The 23550-nt window shown below is 40.5% G+C and overlaps 1 protein-coding gene across 4 annotated transcripts in view; it reads right to left on the bottom strand.

Annotated features, from left to right (window-relative positions):
• The window catches only part of LOC141764413 (protein sidekick-1-like), a 293487-nt gene that overhangs the window by 55832 nt on the left and 214105 nt on the right, over window positions 1–23550 (bottom strand). For all 4 annotated transcript variants that reach the window (XM_074629649.1, XM_074629650.1, XM_074629647.1 and 1 more), the window contains 6 exons: window positions 15913–16108; window positions 14103–14201; window positions 11795–11986; window positions 5861–5982; window positions 5658–5770; window positions 3150–3300 (listed from right to left, as the gene is read on the bottom strand). In XM_074629649.1, coding sequence (XP_074485750.1) covers window positions 3150–3300; window positions 5658–5770; window positions 5861–5982; window positions 11795–11986; window positions 14103–14201; window positions 15913–16108 — 873 coding nt within the window. The remainder of the gene's footprint in view (window positions 1–3149; window positions 3301–5657; window positions 5771–5860; window positions 5983–11794; window positions 11987–14102; window positions 14202–15912; window positions 16109–23550) is intronic.

The following is a 23550-nucleotide window of genomic DNA, read 5'->3' as shown; positions in this document are numbered from 1 at the left end:
GAGCAGATGAAGGAGAGGTAATTTATTATTCTTGTTCAACGTTCTTGGTTTTTGTGGTGAGTTTGTTTAGTTTATTGTGATTATGGCCATACTTTACAGTCAAAACCGCGTATATAGAGTGCTGCAGGAATGAGTCCTAAAGCCCGGAAATGAGTTAGCATTTTAGCCAAAAGTCAATGGGTTTTTAGTTAGATGCCTGAACTAAGGTCTGTGGTTAAGACAAGCTGAAGAGATTTTAACCTTTTTTAACAATAAATACCTCCCTTGTGAATTTTGAAGCTTTTTTGTGTATTTGTGTGTGGTGTAGTTCCTTTATAGCCAGCTTTATGTCAGCTTTTTACTTCTGGCGACTGCGTTCACACTTCAAAAATCATCAGTGGTGTTCATTTGTGGAGATTATCTTGCTGAACAAAACGTGTAAGCATCGTAAATGCATGCCGCATCCTGAACCAGGTGAGAACACACAGCACAGATAAAGGGACACATAAAACCTTGTTTAGCACAAGACGACTAAAAGTAAACGCACGTCTGCTTAGAAGATATCTGCTATTTTCAAGCCAATTTCCAAAGCAGAACTTTTTTAATATTGTGCACCTTAATCCACAATAGTTTAATAAATGAGTGCCAGTGTGCCAATTCTGAACTATGCAAGTATCTTATAATGTGTCAGCAGTTGGCCACCCTGTGCTGTCACTGCAATTGGTGAATGTAATTAATTTTGACTCTGATTGATGGAGAATAAAGAGATGAGGAACTATCCATACAGAGAAAGAGCTGAAAGGATGATTGAACGAGAAACCAATTTTGGTAAAATTGTGATTAATAAAATGATAATTTGGTTAACATGCAGCACCTTGTTGCTCTATGAACAGTATGACTATACCCTCAGTGTATTTATGAGGAAATCAGGTTCTTAGAGGAGCACACATGCATTTTGTACATGCACACTCACACACATACAGTACATACCTAAGAACAAGTATACGTAGTATAAAAAAAAACCCATTTTTCTATGATATTAAATATTCATAACTAGATAAACAACAATCAGAGTCAAAATTCAGAAAAAAACACAATTTACTATTAAACACAATACTATTTATTATTAATGCAATACTATAAAACTCATCAGGACTCTGTGTGTGTGGTTTGATTAATAAAACTGTGAAAATTGTGAGAGCATGTAGGACCCCCATCACTCAAAGTAACAAGCTGATTGAGAAAATAGCTTTTTAAGGGGTTTTAAATAAACTGTTCAGGGGAGACACCCCAGGCAAAAACATAATTTTTGCACTGGTCAATTTTTAGATTTTGGAGTATTTTGCTTCCATAACATGTCTTCTTTCAGACTAGTGGAAAGAAAACATTCAAAATACACATTTAGGTGTTTATTTTACTACTTTGTCTATTTGCGTCTGAAGATTTCTGAGAGATTTGTTCATATATCATTCATAGTCTGATAAATTCAACATTTTATTCCTAAAAACATGGCGAAATTTTTTTTTTTTTTTATGGCAGTCGACACTATTTTCTGATTTATGGAGCAATAGAAAGGGATATCCAAAATCCCCTCTGTGAAAACCTTTGACTCTAATATGTCAACAAAATGAAACAAGAATTTTGAACCTGGCTTTAAATGTATACAGATTGGTGCGTATTTCATAATATAATGCATCATTTACATATTTAAACATAAAACCTCAGAAAACATGTAATACAAAAAATAATTTCCTTAATGTAAGTAATCAACTGGGGAAGTTTCATGGTGATATCTGTTAGTTATTTTTTTTACCCTATTCACCCGTGATGCCTCCCCTTAAAGCCACTATGAGTGGGACCGACTGAACTTTGGTGCCCTGCGGTGGTAACATCAAAATGGACCCAGAATAGAGTTGGGTCCCGACAACGTAAGTGGAATATCAAGTTTAGGTCTCCACAATGTCACATAAACAGACACACACAAACACACACATTCCCAAGTGAAAAGGCATTACGTAGCTCTAAAGAATATGGTTATTTATGTGACACGTCAACTTTAAAGTACATCCTAAAAACCTTTTACTGTCTTCTCCCCTTTGACATTCCATCTCCTGATCTTTCTGTCTCTATCACCCTCTTTTCCGTGTTTTATTCACACTCTGTCATCCTCTTTCTGCTTCCACTCTCATTTCCTGTCACCCTCCCTCCTTCTCCTGTCCATACTTTTTCACTGTCACCTCAACCTCTCTACGCTGCCCCGTGAACCACCATGTCATCATGCATTACAGCTACAGCCACCTATTCTTCAGTGCCCTGAAATCACATTAGTAAGAAGTCCAGTTTGTTCACAGCATATAATTCCACAGAAGATTTGAAGCAACATTGTACAGTGGTTGCTCTGTGCTGCACTGCAGATAAGGAAGTGAAACACCCAGCCGTTTTAAATACCCCAGTGATTTAGCTCAGCTTAGCATTTAGGAGCCATAATACAGAATGTCACATTAGCTTTATTACCCTTAATATGCAGCTTAGAATAATAGCCTTAGCTAAAACCATTGTGATGGTTCCATTAAAGCAGAAAAAAACTAGCATAGCTCAGGCTGGGCGCTAACATGCAGGTAAAATCCCATTAGCATGCTGCACAGGTAGCCCATAGCGCCTCAGTGTCTGTGTCTGATTTGACAGGCTCTTTTTCTCATTCCAACTCTTAAATGGAAAAGTACTCTGCTCCCATTTATGTTATAATAGAAGGGGGGATGGGGGAGTAAAAGAGAGAGAGAGGGAGGGAAAGAGAGAAGGATAAAGAGCAGGAGCAAAAAAGAAAAGACAGTAAGGAGAAAATTACATTGCAGTTTGTGCTGCTAGCAGTCCGCACGTTGAATGGAGAATGTGACAGATTAGCGTTAGTACTGATAACAAGGAGAGACACTGATTATAGGCTGTCAGCTAATCAACCTGTTCAGTCCTGCTGCTGGTGAGTGCACCCGCACACATGCACTGATATAAAAATAAGAGCAAATACACAGAGATATAGAGCAAAGAAGCACAAAGAAACTCCTCATCGTTAAATTAGCACTATTTGAATGATTGTAAAGGGGCAGAGAGAGGCTTTACTGTTTTATAGAGGTAAGTGTATATCTGTGTGTGTGTGTGTGGGTGTGTTTCAGTACCGTCCAGTTGAAGCGCAGGCTGGTCTGTGTGGCAGACAGCAGGGTGAGGTTGGAGGGGTGTGTGTCAGGGGCATCTTGTAGGGTTTGAATCAGCCTGGAGGGGGCGCTCATGGCACTGGAGCCGACAATGTTCACCTGCCGTATCCTGAACCTGGTGAGAACAGAGAGCACATTTAAAGGGACACTCCGCTGATTTCACAACATCAAGTTTAGTTTATTTGTCATGAGGAAATTTGAAATGTAAAAATGTAAATCCGATTTAATTGTCATTGTACACAGCGAAATTTAGCTACTGCATTTAATCCATCCTAGTGTTATATTAGGAGCAGTGGGCAGCTACACTATACAGCGCCCTGGGAGCAGTTTTAGAGGGTCGGTGCCTTTCTCAAGAGCACATCAGCTGTGCCCAGGAGGCAAACTGGCACCTCTCCAACTACCAGACTCCGTATTTGGTCCTTGCGGGTACTTGAACTGACAACCCTCTGTCACCACAGACTGAGCTACTGCCGAGGACTACTACTCAACCTGTGGAAATGGTTATATGAGGTCTACTGCTCCTCTGGAGGGTGAACTCCAAAATTTGAAAAAATAACCCAATCGACAACCCAATCGGTAATCGACAGGTTTGGAGATTATAACAGAAAGCCCACAAAATGCGGGTTGGTCTCAATCGCTAGTTTCAAATCTTCTTCAATACAGCATGATGTTTATTTAGTAAATTATGATCCCATTTAGAGTCAAATAGACCATAAAGCAGGGTATGCTTTAGGGCTTGGCTACCTTGTGATTGACAGGTCGCTACTGCGGCGTTGTCCGGTCTGGGAGTTGTCCGTGTCTTCGTCTTAGAACTTTAACCCTTACACAGTGTGTTTTCACTCCATGAAAGTTAATTATAACCTTGTTGGTTGCCTAAAAATGTCTTATTCAGCGTTCTGTTGTACTTAGCTCCACCCTCTTGTGTAACTTCTGGTTGCAAAAAAAACAAGATAGCGACGGGCCAAAATGCCGAACTCGAGGCTTCAAAACAGCAGTCCACAAACCAATAGGTGACGTCATGGTGACTACGTCCACTTCTTATATACAGTCTATGAGCTTGACCCATACTAGCTTCCACTGCTTTGATTTAGACTTTTCTTCTGCCTCTTTTGAGTCCCCCCAACCTAATGACTATAATTACTATACTAAATTGCTGGAGTACAATTTTAAACACAACATGACCAAATAATAATAAGTCTGTTCATAACAGACAGGTCTAAAGTTGGACACGGGGGTTACGTTTTCAAAGGTGAGCGGTGGGTAGCTAATATTTTCAACTGATTACACAGTGTTACTGTAGAAGCAGTTATTTTCATCAGCATACAGCTGGAAGAGATCACCTGACCCAATGGACCCATACAGCACATAGCGTAACAGGACATGTCAACAAGACAGCCAGACCTCATAGTAAGAGTGAAGAAAAACTGTGTTGGACATTGTTATATTTGTGTTATTTCCCTCACAACTAAAACATATTTTACTGGATGGCATCCCTCAGCTGGAACTCTCCACCAGAGGATTTCTGAAAAGGCCACTGGCACACATTGTTAAGTTGTCAGAGAATGCCAAACACTCAGTCAGAAAAAGAGATATAGCATACAGCCACGAGGGAGCATTTGTTACTTTTGTTACTTCTAAATGCAGCCATGCTTCAGTGTGGGTGCGAGTGATAAAACGTGTGAGCGTGCCGGAGTGCATGTGAGAGACTACATCTATGAGTTCTGGTCCCTGTATGGGGAGACGGAGAGCAGGGTGTAAAGAGGGACTTAAAGTGGGGGATATGAAACACAGACAAGTGCATCACTTCATCTAATGTCCCACTGGTGTCGCCTGTGACAACATAATCCCTGTGAGTGTACAACATGTGCTCACACACACACACACCGCAATCCCATTACAGATGAAGGCAGTGATACAGAGAGCAAGAGGCAGAGATAGACACATAGACTGATACATACAGAAGATAGATAGAGAGATTGATAGAGAAAGAGAGAGAGAGAAAGAGGAGGAAGTGTTGCTGCTGTTCAGAGTGACGATAGATCACGTTTATATACTGCAGACTCCCCACGGCCCTTGAGCAGGGATTAAAGACACTCCTCTCTCCTCCTCTATTTCCTGTTCTCCTTGTCTCTTCTCCTCTTTAATGCTCTCTGCTGCCCTTCCCGCTTTCTCATCACCTCTCTTCTCCCCCTGCCCTCCTCCCACTCTCCTCCCCTCTCCTCCCCACTCCTTCCTTCCCTCTAGCTAGTTGCAGGAGGGTAATAAGGATCTGCATGCAGCAGCTGTGAAGGTGCTGACAAACAGAAAAGTCTCAGATGGAACTGTCTCTCTGTGTGTCTGTGTGATTTATCTAACTTCACCTGAGTCTTGCAATACTGCAGAAACTGCCGGAGAGTGAGATGTGTGTGAGTGAGTTTGTGTGGGTGGGTGTATGTGTGGACTTTGTATAGGCTGTGGATGTTTGCTGCTCACCTGTACTGAGTGAACGGAGTGAGGTCGGGGATCTCTAGCGTGTCTGCGTCTGGTTGGTTGTCTTTCTGGTAGACAACTCTCCATGCCTCTTCCTTTCCATCCTCCTTCACTACCTGTTCATGAAGGATATCGTATGTTAGAGAATAGTTTTCGTCCAGCCACGTTTCAGAATCAGCAGAGATCACGAACGTACACACACACACCTGTCCTTCTGTTATCCATCGTGATATGGCGGTCTTGCCATCCGGACCTGGGCGGAACCGAAGTGTTGCTGTCCGAGGGCTGATGTTGGAGATGACTAAGTTAGATGGTGCACCTGGAAGTTCTGCAGATAGAAAACAGATAGAATACTGCTTTACTCAAACCTACGAAGAAGTGTTTTGCTACCACGCAGCTCGTACTATCAGGTCACTTCTCACCACTGCATTTTATGTATTCTTACAGGTATATAAAATATTCATTGACCAAAACCCCGTGGGATTGTTGCACTCATAATAATGTTATATGTGATATTTCAATAGCGAGTTACAAATTCTTTGAAATAAAACCACCTGGTGCTGCAGCAGCCGGGCGCAATAAGCATTTATTAGCAAAAACAAGTGCTTTGTTCAAGCAGTAAAGGACTGTAGCATCACAGCATGGTGAATTATTTCAAAGGGATAGATCAAAAGGAATGAATGAAAGACAAATAATGTTTTTATAAAGACTTTTCTGTGAAGGGATAAAAATATGGTTGTCAGAACTGCAGCAAGGCTCATCTCTAATACATGTGCAATTACATTGATAATAGGAAGAGAAAAAGAAGGAAATCATGTCGCCAATAATGATTTAAATTAAAAAAATAAAGGCTTTAAGTAAGAGTGAGCCAAGAAATTGCTTACAGGACTTTTTTTTTTTTTTTTTTTTAAATGTGTCTATGTTAGCCATAAAAAATGAAAAAAAAAAAGATTGGTCACAGAAAGAAAAATGTTAATTTTACTAAAGCACAGGCACTTATGTCACAGCTGTATATCTCTCTCGGTCGGAGCAATTTAATTCATATTTCCAAGGTCGACAATACAATCCAGAGAGATAAATCTGTACAGCGGTGGAGGCGAGAGGTGAATTAAATGCGCAGTTCACAGAAGTCCATTTAAGGCCTATAAATGTCCAAGTAGGCTGCAAGCCACATCAATTATGTTTGACCCATTCTTATTCTAACATTGTTCCATTTCCATGGAAATAATGAGTGACAGGAAGTGTGCAATGAGCCTGAATGGCACAACCACTTTGGAAAGAAAAGAGAAGCTGAAAACAAGCGAGGGCTTGGCTAAGAAATCCAAAATGTTTGATCCATTTCAATAAACCTAAAGCAGTGTTTCCAAAACGTTTTTTCTGGGGACCCACTTTTTAAAAATTACAAACCATCGCGACCCAATTCACAATAGTCTATAAGTCAAATTTGTGCATAAATGAACGTTCCTGACCATTTTTACCGTCATATCCTCATCACTTCATATTATCGTGAATAGGTAAACCAGTCATGTCGAGGAGATGCATTGGATAAATCAAATAGATGCATTTAGGCGGAGTTAACAGGCTCTTGCTTTTTCCCTCTCATCAGTAAAACAAACACAATGTACGCCAGCCTTTCATATTAAATTCAATGTTATAAGTAGGCTACAATTATCAGAACAATACGAACATTCAGGCTGCCTCATGTGGCTCAAAGGTGTACTGCAGATATAAATCATTAAAGACGATCGAAGAAATTCTGCAAATTTATTTGGCGAAGGACTGATCTAAAGTACATACATGTCCACACAGCGCTGGCATATCATATTTTAAGTCTAACATGTCTTTGTATCTCACTGCTTCCTTCCTCCCAATAAAGAATATTTGATTAAAATGTAGGAAAAAAAAACTTTTAAAAAGCTTTTTTGTGAGGATAAGTTGTTCAGGAAACATAATTAGACAGCAACTCGCTTCCCCAACTGTCGAATTGTACAAACAGTATCAATACTTGGCAGAAAAAATAATTGGAAATCATGTAATTCAGTTTTACAGTACGAAGAAAATTCTCTCAAGTTTGTTCCTTGGCATGTACTGCTAAACACCATCGACTAAACGTTTGAATAGTTGCTTCTGTCACATTCAAGCTGAGAGCTGCACTGAATTTGGTCAACAACAAGCAACCAGAAAACTATTATTATTTTCTCCTGGTGGTGAGTTTTTCTTTTTTTTGTTAACCTGGAATAAATCAAAAAGGAATAATAATACGTTTTGTATGCACACTTCAACCAGAACTAAATATTCCAATGAAAGGTTTACAACTCCACCTTTCAAATGCCACACTCAATTTATAGCTGCCTCTGAATAGACTTCCTCACTGACAGCTGTTGAATTGACTTGGCTTTGGTCAGGCAGACTGCTCTGGAGACTAACATCCTGTTTTTGTTGATGTTTTTTTTTTTTTTTAATCATGTCCTAAAAAAAGAAATGCATGACAGCTTGTTTCTGTTAATGACATTTGCATAATCAGAAATCATCACAATCCACTTTGCTTTAAATTGCCTCACTCATCACAAGACAGAGCACTTCAGACCCACTTTTCAACCACTTCTCTTCGCTGTGTTTGGTTGATACTTGGTATCTCTGGATGGTGTAAGTGCTCTGGTGTGATCTGCTGTAATCCATCCAATTCTGCTGCAGCGTCAGAAGCATCATATTTGCTGAACATGGCAGAATACAGATTTGTAAAGCCGATGTGTTAAACCAAACGGCGTGTGTGGTAACACATCAGTACAGAAAGATTTTGTAGAATACTTCAGGGGCAGTTGTAGCAGGGAGGGCGGCGAGAGGGGATCATTTCCCCCGTAATATTAAGCCTGGACCCCCCTCTGGCACTCCTAACTATGGCAAATATTTTTGTACATTTTTCATCCCACATTTATCCCAAAAGAGGAGAAATTGTAATTATTTTTAGTAGTGATAAAATGCATGTTAGCACTAGGGATTAGGGATGTCACGAGAACCGATACTTCGGTACCAAGTCGATGCCAAAATTCTAAAAGGTGACGGTACTCTTTTTCCGAAATTACCAAGCGCCAAACGCGGGTAGATTTTCCATTTGGCGTAACTCTCGGAAGGCTTCTGTCCTCTGCTCTCTCTGTGTCGGAGTTTGACACACAGAGACACACACGCACGCACGCACGCACGCACGCACGCACGCACGCACGCACGCACGCACGCACGCACACACACACAGGGCCATGCAACAGCGTCGAGATGTTGGGTTTGTTTACTTTTCAGATATCCTTTATTGATTTGTTTGAGAAGAGGATTCACTCTTGAGGGAAAAAACTGAACTGAACTCAATTTCTATCTTTTGTTGTGGTGATTTTCTGTGTGTCACCAAAATATAACATTACCATTTTATATAAATATTTAATGGTCTAATGGTCTGTCACAATGTCAGTGAATTTAAACTACTGCTTGCAATCTGAGGACATATATAGAGAGAGAGTGCGTGTGTGCGTGTACAGCCTCTGTTGTTTTTTTTACAGTCATTGAGCTAAACCTGAGGAATAAAGTCTCATAATTGTTCCCTTTTGTCTTTTCTTTATCGTGGTATCGAATTGGATATCGAGAATCGTGGAAATTCACTGGTATTGGTATCGACTACTAGATTTCTGGTATCGTGACAGATGTAAAAAACAAACACACTTTGAGCTACTGTTAAGTTACACAAGTCATAATTCCCTCTCTAATATCTATTCTATATTGCTGTGAACTGTATTTATTCAGGTTTCTCGCCAAAAACTAAAAAAAATTTCAAGATTTTAGCACATCATGACAACATTTACAGAATAGAGCTTGAATGAATCATAATGAAACTCAATGGTGAGCCGTAGCTTCGCAGGACTGTGCTGCCCACCGGCTGCTAACAGCTAACGTTACCTAGCTCTCCTCCTGCCGATTTCAACACAGATTTGTTGTTCACAATGTTTCATTATCAGGGAAAAAATAGGGAGCGGACTGCATTTATATAGCACTTCACTAGTTGTAGCGACCACTCAAAGCACTTTACAACACAAGACAGCATTCACAAACACAGTCATACATTGGTGGCAGAGACAACCATACAAGGTGCCACCTGTTCCTCTGGAGCGATAAACATTCACACGCACACTTACAGCAATTTGGGGTTCAGTATCTTGCCCAAGGACACTTTGACATGTAGTGTGCAGGGGCCAGGGATCGAACCGCCAACCTCCCGATAAGTGGACGACCGCTCTACCTCCTGAGGTATATAATAGTTGTGCTTAATAATGCTTAGAAGCACCACCGTAATATTTCAAGGTTTGTTTGTTTGTTACCGATTCACATTTTATTTGAGAAATAGATAAAGAATATATATAAACAGTATATATATATATATATATACTGTATATATATATGGATATATATATATATATATATATACATACAGTATATATATATACATACAGTATATATATAGGGAAATTAAAATATAGAAATACTTAATACTACTATACTAAATACAACTAAATAAATAAATAAATAAATAAAATGTTGCACCAACAATGGTGTTCTATACTCTAACATAAAGCAGTGAAAATATTCTAAATATAGAGTACACTTAAACTGTTATAAATTTTTTTAGGTGAGCCATTCTTTTAGGTGGCTTTGCTGCTGCCCCCATCCACAGCAGTACATTGCTTTACTCCTGTGCTGGTACTCCTGTCTGTTTCTCCAAACTGGGGGCATGCCGACCGTCATCTACTGTAGGTAGTACACTGACTATGGAAAAGTACCTCATACAACCCCACTTCAAAACACCTAAACTATCCCTTTAAGATGTATTGGCCTAATGACGGTCCAACCCTATTAACCCCTATACATATACAGTAAGCAGGATATCACCCCCACTTCTGGACACAGAGTTCCACATTAATGACTAATCTTGATGACAGACTTTCTAGTGCAGCTAGTTTACCCAATTGTACCACAGAGATGCTGTAAGTGCAGAGGAGGCTTTCCAATTCACAACAATGAGTTTCTGTCCCAGCATGTGGGCAGTTTGGACCCATTCTGCATCCACATTTCAGGATTAAAAGGATTATAAAACATGAATGGGGCCAGCTATTATGGAAACCAGACAATATTTATTCTGGATACAGAGAGGTACATGTGTGCAACAAAAGACAAATTATAGCTATCAACCACCATTGCTGTGTAAGTGCATGCAGCAAACTTGTAAGGGTTATAATGTGGAAATGTTGATATCAGCCGCCTTGCTCAGATGAATGACAAAATTCTCTCAACTCCATGAATACATGAATAAATAAACAAGACAAGAATCTATGCTCGGTGGATCTCTCTCTCTTTCTCTCTCTCTGCTCATTCTTTAGTTCTTTTTCCTAATCTTCAGTCCTCCGTCTTTCCTTCAGTCTTTTGCTTTCATGAATTAATGAATAACCTCTGAATCTAAGAACTGTCTGTATCCATCTTGCTTTCACTTTTTCTGCTTTTATTCATAAATTAGTAATCAGAAAATGTTAGGACAGAAATCCTGCTGTACGAGCCAAGTTTTTTTTTCACTCCTCCTCCACTTCCTCTCAGTCCATTTCTGAGAGACTTTGGTCTTCTGTTCTTTGGAGATTGCATTTTCCTGCATTCTCTGTTCTTCCCTCATTATGTTTCTCTATCTGCTCTCCCTTCTTCAGTCCTGTTCTTTGATTGTCTCTTGCCCTCTCTCTCCCCTTGCTGCATTCCCTCCACTTCGCCATTTTCAGTTAATCAGCACTAATAATGATTGCGACTTGGCCTTCGTCCAATCATACAAACTCATCAAGCACACGAGCGTGGCGTGCGCATGGTATACACACAAATAAACCACCCGCTAAAGCGCTCTCTAAAATGCTGTAAATGACTAACTCTTGTGTGTGACTGTGATGTGAATGTGAGTGTTGGTTGTGTGGGTGATGATTCATGGATGCACAGTAACAGCCACTTATCAGCCTGAGGAAAGACAATGGCATCGTAAGAGCTCATCAGTCATATTTACTCTGCTACGCGCACACACACACAAGAGAAAATCTTGCTTTAACATCGTGTGTGTGTGTTTATTGTACCTGGTGGGACTCCAGTGGAGATGGTGGAGGATGTGACCACGCCCCGTCCTGCGGCGGTGAGCGCTGCCACCTGTAGTGTGTACGCGGTGGTGGAGGTGAGGCCGGTCAGCTTGTGCTGCAGGGTGGAGTTGGACAGTGAACGTTCCTCACGACTTGACTCCATGCCAGACACTTCCCACCACAACACGTAACCTGCGGGATGTCGAGCACACGCTGGGTTAATAAAGGCATATAAAGACACGAGCAGACGTGTGTATACACACATACACATGCACAAGCACACACATAATGAGAGGTGCAGAGCCAAAAAGGAGGAAGAGAGTATGGGAGGGGGTAACTACAGTCAGAATCTCGTCTGTCCCAACGCATCTCTACAGTCATGCATCACACTCCACCACCTTCAAATGTGTGTGTGTGTGTGAGGCCACTTGTGAGTAAAGCCCTGGAGAGGGTGAACGGTCCCTCATCTGTCTCTGTGCTCACCAGGTGCTAGATGAAAAGCAGGTTGAGGAGAAAAAGAGTAAATGTGCAAATGTGACCTTGACTGAATAACAGTTTTCCCACTCCTCTTTGAGAGTGTAAGCTGACTGAAAGCCACTGCAGCCTTGTGCTGTTAGACTGTGATCTCATTGTGTAGGTGGCCTGATAAATGTCGGCCATGGTGTCAACACACAGACACACACGATGAAGTGGAGTGCCTTAATTCAGAGCAGCTTGTTGTGTTCACCAGCACCATTGTCAAACAGAGCCATGGACGGGTTGAGGCAAAATGAATTGGGAAGGGGGGGTGGGGGGTGCCTTGAGCTCTGTGATGCACCACACAAACAACACCCTGGGTGTTGGGAGGCGTGGGATGAGGGCATGTTGGAGATAATGTGAAAAGACAAGCTGCAGAGAGAAGGGATTAGCTGATGATGAATCAGTTGTACACAAACACGGTGTCTGAGACAAGAGGATGTCTGTGGACGCCAGACAGAAAATAAAGACGAAGTGGAGAATACTGAAGTAACTATAGGGGTTCCTCCCTCACTGCTGCCTCGAGGGGATGCGCACTTTTTAACTTAAATTAGTCATTCTACAAACTGGATCATAAAGTGTTGTACACTTGTTCACTGGTATTACCGTATCTGAATAACTGTGTCGAGGTGTGAGGGTAACACCTACAACAGCACACTACAATCATTAAGCATACTACAAAAAAGAGCCATGAGGATAGTAAACAATGTTGGATATTGCGAACACACTAACAAACTGTTTTTAAAGTCACATGCATTGAAAATCAGGGATCTGGTGGAATTTAAGACTGCAAAAGATACAACTATAATAACCACCTCACGGTTGTATGCCTCCGCCAACCAGTCAAGTTGTAGTTTACATCCATGTCTGTTCAAAATGTCATCACTTCATCATTTTTATCCTATTAGACATTTGTGTGAAAGCATATGAATCCTTCCGTTATGGCTAAAAACGTTGTGACCTTTGACCACCAAATTCTGATCAGTTCATCCTTGAGTCCAGGTGGACTTTTGTGCCAAATTTGAAGAAATTCGCCCTGAGATAACGCATTCACAAGAATGGTACAGACAGACAGACAGACGGGCAGACAACCCGAAAAAATAATGCCTCCGGCCGAGGCTATCGACGGCGTGGAGGCAAAAACATGTTCTTGGACAGAGAGGGGGGTTATAACTTAAGAGGAAAATTTACTTTGAAACAACTTTGTGTTCGCATCAAGCTTAAAAGTACGTGCATATCAGTCTGTTGGGTGATTTTGTTGAATGGACTGAAGGAAGAACTCAAACAAATTCAAAATATTTTACAGTTTTACAGTTTAAAAAGATGTACAACATTTTTTTTTGTGAGGTACAGAAATGAGGAAGGGCAATGTAAAAGAGGAAAATGGTGATATTGTTGTCATTAGTTTTCATTTTCTTTCTTTTTCACATTCTTGATTGGCTAGTGTTGTTGAGTACTGATGAATAAGTATCTAGAAGGTATAGGACTAGATAGTCATATTGCTTCCTCCTACTCCATTTCAGACATGAAATGTTAAATTATGTTGCTTATTGAAAGTCTTTGTTGTTGAAATGTTCGAAATGAAGTATATTCAATTCAATTCAGTCTAATCACTGTGTGTTTTACTCTCTGGAAAGAACAAACTAACTGAACCTAATTTAAGCTTTATCATCACAGCTGTTAGTGGAACTGAAAATAACGTGGTGAAATGAAAGTTTCTTGATTACGGAGGGAAGATGTAGGCAGTGGAGGGACTTATGAGTAAAGAGATTTGAAATTTAAATGCTCTAACCGGTGATGATGCCGTTCTTGTCTTCAGGCTCTGCCCAGCCGACTCTGAGTGATGTGTCCAAGATTTCAGTGAAGCTCAGCTGGCGGACGGGTCCAGGTGCTGAAAAAAAAAACATACATCAGATAATATTAGTAATATTGTAACTTCTTTTTAAGAAAGCATCCCTCCACACAAGCTTCTTGTCTATGCAGCCTTTTACTTACTGCTCTTCAGCTTCACACACCACCTCCTAATCACATCGGCATTGACCACCACGCACACACACGCACTCAGGTGCATGCAAGCCTGTCGTTTCTCATTTCATGTATGGCTCTCTAACCGCTCTCCCTGCAGAGCGATTAAGCTATTCATCTAAGACATTCAATAACACTCACACACAATCTCACACACACAATCTCACACACACACACACACACACACACACACACACACACACACACACACACACACACACACACACACACACGCAAAAAGCTATCATCAAGCAAGAATTACACCCACCGTTAACCCTGCAACACGCCCAGCACCCAATCAATACCAGTCCACGGCTGTGTGGGAGTGCGAGTGTGTGATCATGCGTGTGTGTTTGTGTGTGAGTGTACACACGGCTTCTAATATCCCTTTCCCACTCGATAATTGCTGGTTGTTAATAATTGCTTGTCTGTCTGCCTATAGGCTATTGTGTTTATTTGACAGTGCGACTGTGTGCATGTGTACTGGCAACTGGGAGTGGCAGCTATTATGTTTATCCATGGAACAGAAGGCTATAAATACCAGTATGCCTGAAAACATATGAATCAATTCCCTTTAAAAAGACACAGTGGAGAAAAAATTAAGGGGGATGGAGGGGGGAAACTATGAACAAAAAGATTAAAAAGTAGACAAAAAGAAAGTAAGAGCCTCAGAGAAAACGTTGTGTACACAGCTGTGCATCACACAGAGAAACAGCTGGACTGAACTCAGAGCAAGTCAATACACTTGCATTATTATTCACAGGAGACGCTAATCGTGTTCTTTGTGTTCAGTTCTGGCTTTATTCATGTTGAAGTGTGTGTGTGTGTGTGTGTGTGTGTGTGTCATAGACATAGATGGATGGCGCGTCTCCACTTCCTCCCACTGTACAAAAGTGAAGCCAAAATATCCCGGATACGGGAGCTGCCATCCTGAGATTTTGACGTCATTTGGAGCAAGAGTCTGCGCAGTAGTGATCGGGGGGTCTGGAGCCGCGGTATCGAGGTCCCGCCCACACATCTGCCCTAGCCAATCACGGCTGCAGCTTGCTAGCGTGAGCCACCCAGCTGCTACGTTAGCACCAAGGTAGCTGTTTACCAAGAAAGACACAACAACTAACCATAATATCTCTGTATCTAAATGTATCATAAATTTGACACATGTTCTATTAGACAGACTGGTGACAGTTATGGAAAGTTGAAGTTACATCTCTTCTCTCGTACAATTCCAGAGCCTCCAGCTACTTCAGTCAGAACAGCTGTCAATCATGACGTCTCATAACAAATTAAATCAAAACTTACCAGAAACATGAACACTTGAACAAACATCAGCGTGATAAGAACTACCTAAAATAATAGAAACCATCTTTGGGAAAAATGTATTTGACGTGTACTTTGACTTTTCAGTCCCATCCACTAACATGGAGGAGGCGGGGTTTTTGACGTATAGTGCAGCCAGCCACCAGGGGAGCTTTTGGGGAGCTGGCATGTCGTCCATCTTTATATACAGTCTATGATGTGTGTGTGTGTGTGTGTGTGTGTGTGTGTGTGTGTGTGTGTGTGTGTGTGTGTGTACTCACTGTCCTCGTGTGTCTGCAGCAGTTTGGGCGAGCTGCGGGGTCCGTCTCCAGGTGTTGTGAAGCAGAGGGTGGAGCCAAAGTACCAGGTGAATTTCTTGAGTCCGCTGACTAATCCAGTGTGGCGTGAACCGGGGTAGTCCGGGGTGATGGTTACCACGATAACGTCCTCTGGAGACTGCTCTGGCCAGATTTGCAGCTGTGTTAAGAGAGAAAGATGGTTACTGGTGACACCAGTGGGTTCCCAGTAGTATCTACTGAACCTTCTTTAAACCACAGCACCTAAAGTGTCCATCACAGTTACTTGTTTGTTGTATATTTCTGTTATGTTTTGTTTAGTCGTTTTAATCAAGCAGTATTGGCTTCAGGCTACCAAATCAAAATATTGTTATTCAGACTTCATTTATGAGACAAAACTTATTTGTATCACAGTATGGGCGGTGGTGAATCTTTTTTGAATCAGACTGATACTCATGGGTTTTCTGTCATTAAAGTTTAAAACTGCCAAATGCTATTTTCAAAATGACAAAACAATATTCATGCTTCATTCCCCTGAAAAAAAAAGTTATCTGCATCTCTGCAACTTATTAATATTTAAGCATTTATTTACGTATGAATGTAGCACTTAACATAAATTCCTGCCAGCGGGCCATTAGCACTCACAACAGCATCTGAGGACAAACACTAAGTTTGATTATCAGGCCAACTAAACCGCCTAATGAAAAGTTAATTTGTCTCTATTGTGAGACTTGATTTGTATTCAGAACCACAACAGTTTGGTTTGCGTTATTGCTTTATCCACGAAAACAAACAGTGAAAGGCATACACTTACATATTCATAAATGAGAGATAAGCCATGAGCAACACTGTGATACGATACCATATTCATAGATCCTTGTTAAACAATAAGATGTGAAGTTAGCGCCAAGTTTTCAACAGAATTGGCAGTGCAGAACTGTTGACACACAAGCTGCATATATTTACAGAAGTCAAAATGTCTCTTTAATGGCCTGTTGTTAATGATACATACATTCATTATCACTGCGTTGATGCAAATCTTCTATTTGTATCTGTATTTGATAACTTCAAATACTCTGACCTGTGTGCACAATGTCTTAATACTCTTTGCAAACACTCCCACTGTTTCACATGCTGTCTCCATGCTTTAGTGTGTTCTTGAGTATTTCCTCTTTCTCCTGGTTTATTCTCTGCACAGTAAATGATGCAACAGTAACAGAAGAGTAACCGACACATTGTGTTTGTATGCAGTATCGCTGATGGCATACAGTGCGTGACCCCACACTAATTTTCTCCACACTGTCGCTGTACAGTATGAGTCCCTATTATTATGTTGGCAGTGATGTTGAAAACTTGTACTTCAGCTCAATCTTCACTTTGATGAATAATAGAACAAACGCAACAAGCCTCAGTTGTCCTGACTTGAATATACTGCACGTTTATTACAACACAAATCCGATCGGAGAAGCTCTTGGCACAGCGCGTATGCAGTACATGAATACGGATATACTAAACACTTAAAGTAACAGTACATTTATTCAGGAGTGTCTGTACTTTACTTCAGTTTTTATAAGGTCTGTCAATCGATTAAAATATTGAATCGTGATAAATCACGATTGTCCATAGTTAATCGCGATTAATTGCAAATGAATCGCACATTTTTTATCCGTTCGAAATTTACCTTAAAGTGGCAGTAGGCAGTGTAGTTTTGGCATCATTGGGCAAAAAATCCATAATAACCTTTCAGCATATTGTAATTCAAGTGTTTTGAGAGATAACTATACTTCTGCACCTCCTCATGGCTCTGTTTTCAGGCTTTAAAAAATCTAGCCCGTGACGGGAGACTTTGACCAACACAGATCATTTCATTGAGAGAGCGTTCCTATTGGCTGTGCTCCGGTCATGTGACCAGAACTTGACGTTCCTTCACCAGATTTCAGAATGGCGGCGGTGTCACAAACTTTCTCATTTTACAGCTAAACAGTGCACTACAAGATGATTCTGAAAACATTTGAGGAGAGAAATAGGCATTAATGTAACATAATATTGATTCATATTTGATCAGCGCTGCCTAGTTTGACCGTGTGGTTGGAGTAATAACGTAATTTTAAGTCGACACTGATGCGTAGCTATGCCAAGCCCCCAGGAAGAGCGCCGGGCTTTGGAGCACATTTCACTTAGTGGCCAAACCATGGAATTACAACAAGACGTTTTCCCATAGACTTTCATTGGGAAAGAGACGTCTGTTACTCGGCGAATAATATTTTTTTTAGGCGAATCAACTTCCCAGTACAAACACTTGAATAGCCCTTATTTAAATCATTAGGCCATAAAAGTTGTAAAATGCACTAATAGCTGAATCAAGAGTTATGTCCCTTCCTCCGTTCATGTGAATGAGCCCTAGACCGCAGCTGGAGCGAGAGCTGGGAGGCGGAGTTAAAGGAAACGCTACTGCATCTGCTCTATGGGCCCAATGGATGCGGAAGATCGCCAGATGATCTGGGTAATTTTATAGCCGGTAGTCAAACCTTTTTGGCCTCATGCACCACTGAGCAACTCTCATATGAATGAACAGGGCCCCGCCTCCAACACTGAATCCAGTTATCTTCATACATTCATGAGCCACGCCATTACACTGGTTTTGCAGGGGTTTTAAGAGTGGAGTGAAATAAAAACAAACTATGACGTTGGGGGATATTGAGAAGACATGCTGTCTATGTAAAATACGCTTGACAGTGGTGTTAGTCCCACCTGTGGCGCTCATTGGATCAGTTGCTTTTTCAACTAAGAAATTGCTGTTTCATGTCATGATGCCAGACTAATCAGTCAACTCGTGGAGTGGGCGGATTCAAAGCTCTCGAACCAGGCACATTTTTTACCACAGGCAGTCTACAACTTTAAGCAAGCACCTAATCTTAAGCATACCCTCTACTGTAGCTGCCTCATGCAGACAGTGTTGGAATAACCAGTGGCAACTCTGTGAATGTCTCATTGAATGTAATCTAAAACCAGTGACAGTGTCATGCCTTCATGGAGCCTCACAGGTCAAAGGGGTTCTAGTCATTCACTACTGTTTCTACTGAGCCAATGCCATTGAGTTTTTCCAGAGTGGTAATTTCAACGGAGAGCGTAAGACCTTGTGTCTTCCACTAGTGTCTGTTCTACAATGTACTTTTACATAAAAGGTTTCTTTCAACTGTCTACATGAAAAGCTGAAATCTAACACTGAGGTCATGGTATTCTTGTCAATACTTTTAAGTTAAGAGAGTATCTACTACTATACTTGCTAGTAAGTTACTAGTTATCATTCCCAAACCACAACTCCCTTCCACAACCAAACTAACAATCCCAAAATGCAAAGCATTGCATTTTATAGATGTGAAAATTACAATTATGAGACTCAACAAAAGTGATGACGCAAAATGATTAACAATTGTCATAAATCTCAAGGCTCAGTTCATTTATAAGTCACAGCCCCCCCTCCGACATTCATAACTACACTTTGTGCTTTGAATAGATCTGTGAAATAAGTGTTACAAAAACACAGTTCTATTGCCAAATACATAACAAAAGGATTTTTTTTTTCAGGATTAACACTGTAAATGCTCCACTGCACACACTGTTTCATATCACCTCTACAATCTGCAATAGCAACCCAATCAGAAACACAGGGATCCCCTATTAGGAAGAAGTTGCGAGACACTTGAGCGGCTGCTTTTCTCTCTGCCTGAAGGGTGCCGCACTGCACCCAGTCTGTCATGGTAAAATAAGGTTTTCTATTCTACTTTTTTATCAGCACAGTACAGTTTGGGTGCAGTAAAAGAGTGCTGATCTGGCACCCTCAAGCATCTGACGCTAGACCACTTTCAAAGGGTGCTGGGATGATTGGGTTTGCTGTTGCTACAGTAACGTGTGCATTCTGATCCAGATTGCAATGGAAACCCAGAGTGTGCTGAAGAACACATGCAGTACAGTGCTGTCCTCCAGTAGACCTGCTGGGACCGGAGCAGGGACACAACAACACAGTTTGATCTTTCTGCTGCCATGTGTGGTACCTCAGGTATGGGGTCAAATTCTTCCTAAATATTTCTGTATACTGAGCTAGTAAGTGCTTGTTTTTTCGGAATATATTTTTTCAATGCATCTTTCATATAACAATGAGAATTCAAATGCAATCAGTTTACAGTTTTTCTCATTCGCTTTCGCTCAATTCTTGAATGAGAATTATAAGTTTCAAAACAATAAGTTCGAATCTCTGAGCAATTACTTTGTTGTTCATAAACAGATTTCAATTTCTCATTCATTCAAGCGAAGCGTTTTGGCACATGTGTGCAAAAGAGTAAGACAATTTGCACAATGACCACTTGCACATTGCTTGTTCATCAAAACGGAGTTGAATCTCAGTTAAATTGTTGTACTCTTCACAACTTCTAAACATTCTTTCATTGTTTGATCCATCACATGCAAAATGATCCATTCAATTATTAAAATCTGTCAGTCAGACATACATATATATTTTATAAATACGTCTGTAACGTCTGTAACTCTGTAAATCAAGTTCCAAGTGCGAACACTTGAATAGCCCTTAACTAAATCATTAAGTCCTAAAAGTTGTAAAATGCACTAATAGCCCAACAAGAGTTATGTCCCTTCCTCCGTTCATGTGAATGAAACCCAGACCGCGGCTGGAGCGAGGGCTGGGAGGCGGAGTTAAAGGAAACGCTACTGCACCTGCTCTATGGGCCCAATGGATGCGGAAGATCAGCACACGGCTCACACAATCATAAAACAACTTTTAATTTTGGTGGCATTGGCCAATTTACTGACTGAATGAGCATGAATGAAATGCTTTGGGTGAGTTGCTACCTTTTGCAGACACGCAATAGAGTTGTGATGTTCCATCAAACAGCTGTGACAATTGCACTTACAGTTTAAAGAAGACAGTTTCAAAAAATGAGACAAAGCGATTGAAAAAAACTGTCATGAAAAACTTTTGCTCTGTTCTTTGTCTGTTAGGATAGATAGATAGATAGATAGATAGATAGATAGATAGATAGATAGATAGATAGATAGATAGATAGATAGATAGATAGATAGATAGATAGAAAGAGAGTTAGATAGATAGATAGATAGATAGATAGATAGATAGATAGATAGATAGATAGATAGATAGATAGATAGATAGATAGAAAGAGAGTTAGATAGATAGATAGATAGATAGATAGATAGATAGATAGATAGATAGATAGAAAGAGAGTTAGATAGATAGATAGATAGATAGATAGATAGATAGATAGATAGATAGATAGATAGATAGACAGACAGGTAGATAGAAACTGTTATCTGAAGTCAACTTGTCTTAAACTTCACTCCAACAGAAAATCTGAAGTACATCAGAAGAGAGTTTCAAGGACATGTAAATGTGAGACTCGTCAGTAGTGGCTGTTTAGTTCCCCCTCCGGCAATCATTTTTGAGCTATATTATTAAGGGTATTGTATACAGTCAGTGATCTGTGGGGGGATGAGATGAGATGAGGCTTTGCTTCATATCCTCTTTTAATTAATATCATTATCTACTGTCCCCTAACCAGCACAACACACCCGAACACGCACACCCACATGTGCAGCCGCACCGAGAGGCTCCACTGATCTGGAGGGGTAAAGCCTGGTATACAAAGACGGCATCAGAGAGCCACATCACACAGAAGGGAAGCCATATAGTATTTATCAACCAACAAAGACACCAACACTCACACACACAGGGACGGACCCAGTGATGCGCAGCAAGAATGTGATGTGTTTTCTTTGTCATGTTAATCAGTTCCTTGGGGGTTGGTTGCCACAATAAAGTGAATAATAAATCACATACCAGAACTACTACGTATAGATCACTCATTCTATTCAATCCTTCGCTCTCACCCTGCTCCCCATTATCCTGCTTCTTTTATTATTATCTCTTATTTCTCTCCGGTCCCTCGCTCCCTATTTTTCTCAACACCTTCTCTCCTCTTTCCCCATTTAATCCTCTCTCTCTCTCTTTCCTCCATCAGTCATTTTCATTTCTACCTGGTGCTGATCCCTCACTCGGCTGGGCTAAGCGTATGGGTAAACAAGAGCAAGGCAGTGCATTCTGGGACATGACCTTTGAGTTGAAAGTCCTGTGAGAGGTTGACAAGTTTTCTCCCAAACTGTACTCACCCAGGCAAGGACCTATTTTACAAGCAGCTATTTCTATTTTAATTTAAACTGTTAAATTGATGAAAATAGATGAATCGTTTTTTTTTCTTTTGGAATCTGTTAAAATGATCCATAGATGGGAGGTCTTGGACTCAAGACCTCAGTATTATTAAAATACTGTCTTGTCTGCAGTGATGCATGTTTAATGTCATTTTAATTTTAGTATCTGGCCAGGGGTTGATTTTATTAAAAAAAATGATAATGAAAGATGATGAGAACATTTTGAATATTTAAAAAGACATTACATTCATTTTTCGGTTCATCATCAACTAACTTAAAATTGAAAGAATTTAATTTCCCATGCTCTACAGGTGAGATCCTGCAGTATGAAAAATCAAATGCTATTTTTATTGAAGTCTGAACACAGTTGTTTTTACTTAGTGTTGTACATAGTGTTATAACATACCCACCAGGGGTCAAACAATAAGGATTGCCCGATTTCTCGGGCAAGTAAAATGCCATGTTGGGCAAGCAAATCTAGCAACTAGGGCTGTCAATCGATTGAAATATTTAATCGCGATTAAATGCAAAATTGTCCATGATTAATTGCGATTAATTGCAAATTAATCACACATTTTTTACCTGTTCAAAATGTACCTTAAAAGGAGATTTGTCAACATCTTACATCACTTATCAACATGGGAGTGGGCAAACATGCTTGCTTTATGCAAATGTATGTATATATTTATTATTGGAAATCAATTAACAACACAAAACAATGACAAATATTGTCCAGAAACCCTCACAGGTACTGCATTTAGCATAAACATATGCTCAAATCCTAACATGGCAAACTCAAGCCCAACAGGCAACAACAGCTGTCAGTGTGTCAGTGTGCTGACTTGACTGACTTGCCTCAAACTGCATGTGATTATCATAAAGTGGGTATGTCTGTAAAGGGGAGACTAGTGTGTACCCATAGAAACCATTTTCATTCACATATCCTGAGGTCAGAGGTCATGGGACCCCTTTGAAAATGGCCATGCCAGTTTTTCCTCGCCAAAAGTTAGCGTAACTTTGAGCGTTATTTAGCCTTCTTAAGTTTTCTAGTTTCATGTGATACCAGTATCTTCACTCTAGCTTTAAAACTGAGCCTGCTACAACCTCTGAAAGATCGATTGCGTTTACGCTTTAAATAAATTAGTGGCGTTAAAACGAATTTGCGTTAACACGTTATTATCGCCTTAACTTTGACAGCCCTACTAGCAACTCACTTTCCCAATCGGACAAGTGGTAAAAAATAATTAAACACATTGTTTTTTCTGGAACTGATGATAGACGTAGCTAAGGAGTGACATGAGCCATCTCGCTTCCTTCTCATCTCTGTTGATTGTTGCACAGGCGCAGTGCCGATCGAGCGCTTGTGAGGAGATGGCGCTGGGTAAA

Source organism: Sebastes fasciatus, chromosome 3 (assembly GCF_043250625.1).
Source record: "Sebastes fasciatus isolate fSebFas1 chromosome 3, fSebFas1.pri, whole genome shotgun sequence".
Classification (NCBI taxonomy): domain Eukaryota; kingdom Metazoa; phylum Chordata; class Actinopteri; order Perciformes; family Sebastidae; genus Sebastes; species Sebastes fasciatus.
Note: the sequence above shows the minus strand (reverse complement) of the source record. Positions and strands in the feature narration are given on the sequence as shown.